Source organism: Zingiber officinale, chromosome 1A (assembly GCF_018446385.1).
Source record: "Zingiber officinale cultivar Zhangliang chromosome 1A, Zo_v1.1, whole genome shotgun sequence".
Lineage (NCBI taxonomy): Eukaryota > Viridiplantae > Streptophyta > Magnoliopsida > Zingiberales > Zingiberaceae > Zingiber > Zingiber officinale.
Window position 1 is genome coordinate 48,433,242 of NC_055987.1, and position 6,064 is coordinate 48,439,305.

Genomic DNA, 6,064 nt, shown 5'->3' on the forward strand with positions numbered 1-6,064 from the left:
GACTTTCCTTTGTCGTCTGAGCCCCTGCTCAGATCTGGTCGAATTCCATTATCGATCGTGCCGATGACGACCCTCTTAGGTTCACCTTCCCCAAAAGTTATAGTGTTGATTGGGGAGATAGCAGGAGATCATCGGTGATGGACTAGGACGACGAGTGGGACAAGAAGACAGATAATATTAGGGACAGCAAATTTGAACTGAAAATTTAATAGAACAATTTACCCTTAAATCATTTAACACATTTAGTGTTACCTTATCGTTAATTTAATTTATCAAGCTAATGTCTAACTTTGAGCTAAATAGAAAGTGATTTAGAAACAAATTTATCTTCACAAAGTGAATTGAAAAAGGATAGGATGGGGTAATTTCTAAACTTATAAAGAACAAAATGTAACTTCCTAAACTCTAGAGGGGGGTGATTTCTGAAACACTAGGGGGCATATAGGAGTTTTCCCACGAGGCAGTGCAGACTAATCAGTCAAATTTAGCAATAACAATAATAAATAAGGGCTAGAAGGAAATAAACACAAATGACAAAATCTAGGGTGGGTCCCACTTCCCTTTACCCTTTAAATAAACACCCACCACAACCTCTTCTCCTCCCTTTCTCCTCCAAACTGAAACCGAAGGCCACAAAAGCCATGGAGCTCCATTTCCAACAGAATCCCCCAAGGAAACACCAGTACCAGCTGCCAACGGCCTCCAAGACCAAGTCCGCCAAGGCCAAGGCCAAGACCACCAAGTTCGTCGGCGTCCGGCAGCGCCCGTCGGGGCGCTGGGTGGCGGAGATCAAGGACACCACCCAGAAGATCCGCATGTGGCTCGGGACCTTCGAGACCGCGGAGGAGGCCGCCCGAGCCTACGACGCCGCCGCCTGCCTCCTCCGAGGCGCAAACACCCGCACCAACTTCTCATCCTCCTCCGCTGCCGACGCCGACTCCCCCCTCGCCTCCCGCGTCCGTAACCTCCTCAAACTCAAGAAACAGAGTAAGAACAGAGCATCGCCCAAAACCAACATCAATCCTCACCCTCCCGGCGAAAAAACAACTCCTCATCCAACTCCTGTTCCTCCTCCTCCTCCTCTCTGCATCAATTTCAATCCCTGCTCATCTACGTCTATCTCGGCCGAATCAAAAATCTGTAGCAGCAGCAGCAGCAGCAACACCAGCAACACCAGCGCCGATGCTCCCTACCATGAGAGGAATCAGCAAGATGGCAACTTGGGCGAGGAGCTGGACCTGGTGTGGCCCTCCTTGGCGCCGCTGCTGCAGGAGCCCTCCTCGTGGGCGTTCGACTGCGGCGAGCTGTTGCTGCCGCCGCGGGCGGCGTCGGAGGAGATGGCGGAGCTGGAGAGGATGAAGGTGGAGCGCCAGTTCTCGGCGTCGCTCTACGCCATGAACGGAGTGCAGGAGTACTTGGACATGGTGCAGGTGGATCCCTTGCCTTTAGAAGCTCTCTGGGATCTCCCTCCGCCATGGCACTTGTCTTGCCGGACTTGATGTGTTCCGGAACAGACCGGTGATTTCCCGATCGAACCGGTTCAAGATCAGGCCGAACCAATCGTCCCAGTCGAAAACAGTGTGATTAAGATGATGCAGCAGTGCAAAAGAAGAGTTCACCTTGCAGCAGAGAGCTTGGTTGTAACTTGCCATTGAATTGGTTCCTTCCTGTCATATTTTGTAAAGCTTCTCTTTGTTTTGTCGAGTGAGATTTTTGCTGCTGTACAATCTTAAAATAAGAAAGCTGTTCAAGATGAATAGCAAGTAGAGAAACAATTTGAAATTTGGATGATCTCATTCTCATATCCATGCTGCCAAGTCAGCAGATGAAGAACATCTATCTATCTGTAGGCATTTTGTTGCCCAACGTTTACAGAATAGATCACAGTTAATTCATTGGAGTAGAAACTTGACTCATTTGTGTAATCCGGAAAATGATGGCTCCAAGTTCAAGGGCACAACTTTAGAAATTGCTGAGAATTATGCAGAGCATTGCCTAAGAAGACGGTGAAAGGTCATGCTCCAGAAGTCAACTCAGATCTCCAATTGACTTGGAGCTACCGCATTGCACATTGCACATTGCACGTTCCACTGCACCTATCAAACTTCATCTGAAAGGATGATCATAATCATTTTGTTTTACGACTTCAAAAGTATTTACAATTCAATACGTTTACTTGCTTCGAGCCATTCAATAAACTAAAAAAAACCAAAACAAAAATTCAAATAGACAACTATGCTAATGTTATATACATAACACACACAAGAAAAGAGGAACAAGTCCTCTTTATATATACATGAAAATTCAAATAAACGACCAATGATCCAATTCAGGGAATTTTTTAGTTGATTTAGTATAAGTTCTTGTTGTAGATGCATGCGTCGAATAGCTCCTTGCAGCTACTGCTTCTGTTGCGACTTGACAGAATGAGCTAGCTAGCTCTTGCCCATTCCCCAATCGCATTCTTCATTGGCTTCACAGAATGAGCTCTTGCCCATTCCCTAATCTCATTCTTCATTGTTTCTGTGACGGCTTCACAGAATGAGATCTTGCCCATTCCTTAATCTCATTCTTCAGTTTCTGAATAGGCCTCAAAGTGCGGCAACCCTTCTTCGGCATGTCTCGCTGCCCAACCACTTTTATCGTCCGCTGTTTTTTTGCTGCATTAAAATTAAGGAACTATCAGCATGCACTACTTGCCACTACACTTCCTTCGGGAATTTCATGCATACATTTTTATCAAAATGAGTTGAGACTTGAGAGAAGAAAGCAAAGATTAATCGTATCAAACTAATTAACTTAATTACCATTGTCAATTCTCTGATATCCTTCTTGCAGTTTGCGCTTTGCCACTTCCAACTTTGCCTGAACCGAAGCTTCCTCATCCTGCAGTTTAGATTGCTCATTCCGTTGTGGAATTGATGGTGGCTTCCTTTGAGGTGGAAGTTGTCGCCGAGAGGCAAGCTTTGGCAATCTGCCAGGCTCTGGTTCAGCAACTCCCCTTGGCTTGATTAATTCTTCGCTTGGAGAGTTGACGGGGATTGCTCCGACTCCTCCAAGTACATGATGAAGCTCTTGTGTAGAAACTGGTAGCTGTCTTGTTTCTTGCCTTGTCATCTCTACTTTTTCTTCTACAGATCTTTCCTCCCGAACCATAGCCAAAGTCAAAGGAATCCCAGACTCGTCTAGCCCATTTTCTGCAAGTCATGTTAATTCAGATCATATATATATATATATATACAGTTAGACAGCCCAAGATGGTAATTAATATAATTAAATCGAAAAACAAGAGATTAATTAATTGAGAGGGCCGTATATAGCAAACCAGTAATGGCACCAGTAGCTTCGACCCATTCATCCACTACTTTCCTCCACCCCCTTCACAAAGTCAAAAACAAGTTGATCAGAAAACGCCTGAAATAATAAAGAAATGGGCATTTAATCAATGGCGCGGCAGAGTAAACGAATTAAACTCACAAGGTTACAGTTCGAGCCAAGTGGCGAATGTTTTTCGAAGTGTGCTTGTGCAAGACTTTAACAGCAAATCCGATATGCGTCGCCTATATATCACCAAAACAAAAGGAGAAAAATAAGATGATGATCATTCTAAAATTGTCAGAATATTAATTACAGTAATATATTAGATATATACAAATTAACTGTGGTAAATATATAGTCACCTCAAGGATGTTGTACGTGATCTTCAATTGCTGCAGACCCCTCAATAAATGTAACAGGACGTCATCAGCCTGCATCAAGCACATTTATATATAATTCCATGACTGATCTGTTTAATTAATATGTATGCCTTTAACTGGTGTGTGTGTGTATATATATATATAACACATCAGATAAAGCTACAAAACCCTAAGACAAAGAAACCGAAACCCTAAACTAGTGCAGACTGGAACAAATAAATTAAAACCTGATGGTGATGGCCGGAAAGGATGCCCTTAATCCGCGTCACCTCTTCGACGACGTCGATGGATTGGTCCTCCTCCTCCTCCTCCTTTTCCTTTTTGATGATCTCTTCGGTGTCCTTTTTGATGATCTCACCGGCCTTGGCTCCTTGAGGAAAAGGCTGGAGGAGCGCTTTGGAGCACAACTCTGCGATCGTATCCTGCTGCCTCTTTAACTCGTCGGGGTGGTCGAAGGCGGCGACGAGGATAGCGTTCTCGATGATCTGGAAGATATCAGCGCCGTCCGCGTGGAAGAGAGACGATTTCTCCATGGAGACGAGACGACGTCGTCGGCGGTGAGGGAGTGAGCGAGAGGATCGGAGAAGAGATGAAGCAGATCGATGGAGTTGGTGAGCGGGGTTTCCGAACATTTAGGAGAATATTTATACACTTTTTCAACCAATTGTTTTATTTATTTTTATTTTTATATAAAAAAAAACAAACAAATTTACGTTTACCGCTCTATGCATCGGCCGAGCGCGGGCAGTGACCGTTATGTCTTTTCAAATGATATTTTTATGTTATAAATATTTGGCCCACGAGTCAAAATTAAATCTTTCAAAATTGGATTAAAAAAAATCAAATAAATTAATTTATTTATAGTGAACTATACTATAAATATCATTAAAATATTATTAAATATTTTTTAAATACTTTTTATAAAATAAATAGACGGTTAACTATCCTATTGAACTGTTTATTGAATCGACAATTGAAACGATAATTCATCGAATTCTTTGGACCCCACTTTTAGCCCAATCATCTAACCGATTATGAATTGGATCCATTGAACCAAATGAATAAGTAATTGATCCATTGAATAAGTTTCGATTTTGCACTAGATCCCATTCAAACCAGGTCTGTTAAGTACTATTTTTTTTATAAAAAAAAACTATTAAATTTAAAATTCATTAAAATTGGAATCCATAAAAAAGAGACTATCGCAAAAGAAGTCATTTCATCAAAAATGAGTGTTACATTTGCTTGTTGAGAAGAAAACTCATCTTCCATAACATTGAGTAATAATGCATTAAACATCTTAATTAATTAGAGTATTCACATTGAACAATTAATAAGATGTTATAAGTTCATGGAGTGTTGTCATGAGTCTAGTGGCTAGCACATGAGTGGTCCCCTTGGATGGGTCTAGTGGCTAGCACATGAGGTGATGCCACCAATGAGGTCTGGGTTCGAATCTCGGCAAAGCCGAGGTAAATGTCTCCCTTATGTGCTAGTCACTATTCCAAAGGTTAGTAGCCGTCCGTGATTTACCTCCTCCGTGTTGGCCTTGGGATGGATTGGCGGGGACGCTGGGGTGAGCGTATTCGCCTTTTGCCACCAATGGAGTGTTAAAACCAATGCACAAAGGTATTATAATCTTCATGGGCCCACCAAATATTGAACTCATTCAATGAAATGGATGCGTTCAATGATTTGTTTTTTATTTTTTTCTATGTCCGTGAGTGAGAGTGGGACACCATGAGATCTGGGATTCGAATTTCGGTAAAATCGAGATAAATGCCTCCTTTATATGTTAGTCATTATTCCAAAGACTAGTAGTCACCCGTGATTTACCTCCTCCGTGTTGACCCTCGGACGAGTAGGCAAGGCGCTGGGGGCGAGCATATTCATCTTTTTTGCCACCGTGAGTGGGGGTGGGACAAGGCGGGCCCCAGGTCAAAGTTATTTTTTATTAATATTTATATTTTCAACTGATAGTTTTAAAAATAATAATAATAATAAAATTTTATCTATAAATACTTATCCACTTATTTCAATCTTTCAAACACCTAAATCTCTCTAAAATCTTCTCCTATTTTCCTCCAAAATAGATGAAAATTACGGAGGTTTTTTTAAAATTTTTGTGATTTATCAAAAATTGCTTGAAGAAAATTCTAATTAAAACTCATAAATTCCATCAAATTATCCATATTTTCTATATCCACCAAATTATTTATATAATCCATATCCATAAAATTATCCATCTAATCCACATTCAACCAGTATGTCTTTTACATCTTCAGTGGAAAATGAGCCGGTTAATCTGACTTTTGTTCTAGGGACTCAACTGTCTGACCGTGAATCCCCAATTGAACTCGCAAATT

General features: G+C 41.6%; 2 protein-coding genes across 2 annotated transcripts; one reads left to right on the forward strand and one right to left on the reverse strand.

Moving 5' to 3' along the window:
* Positions 1–623: 623 nt before the first annotated feature.
* Positions 624–1,761, forward strand: LOC122003037 (ethylene-responsive transcription factor ERN1-like). The gene has a single exon (XM_042558472.1). It carries the CDS (start codon positions 642–644, stop codon positions 1,497–1,499), a length of 858 nt encoding a protein of 285 aa, XP_042414406.1. The 5' UTR covers positions 624–641; the 3' UTR covers positions 1,500–1,761.
* Positions 1,762–2,514: 753 nt separating this feature from the next.
* LOC121997850 (probable mediator of RNA polymerase II transcription subunit 26c) lies at positions 2,515–4,231 on the reverse strand. The gene is made up of 6 exons (XM_042552509.1): positions 3,926–4,231; positions 3,681–3,749; positions 3,478–3,560; positions 3,326–3,378; positions 2,808–3,197; positions 2,515–2,660 (listed from the first exon to the last, which is right to left on the reverse strand). The coding sequence occupies exons 1-6, from the start codon at positions 4,229–4,231 to the stop codon at positions 2,515–2,517; spliced, it is 1,047 nt and encodes a 348-aa protein (XP_042408443.1).
* Between the last annotated feature and the right edge of the window lie 1,833 nt (positions 4,232–6,064).

Excerpts from the sequence above, each read along its gene's own strand:
- LOC122003037 (XM_042558472.1), top strand. The coding sequence starts at position 642 with ATGGAGCTCCATTTCCAACAGAATCCCCCAAGGAAACACCAGTACCAG.
- LOC121997850 (XM_042552509.1), bottom strand. The coding sequence starts at position 4,231 with ATGGAGAAATCGTCTCTCTTCCACGCGGACGGCGCTGATATCTTCCAG. Across the intron at positions 3,561-3,680 it reads TCACGTACAACATCCTTGAG|GCGACGCATATCGGATTTGC; the intron begins GTGACTATATAT and ends GGTGATATATAG. Across the intron at positions 2,661-2,807 it reads ATATCAGAGAATTGACAATG|CAAAAAAACAGCGGACGATA; the intron begins GTAATTAAGTTA and ends ATTTTAATGCAG.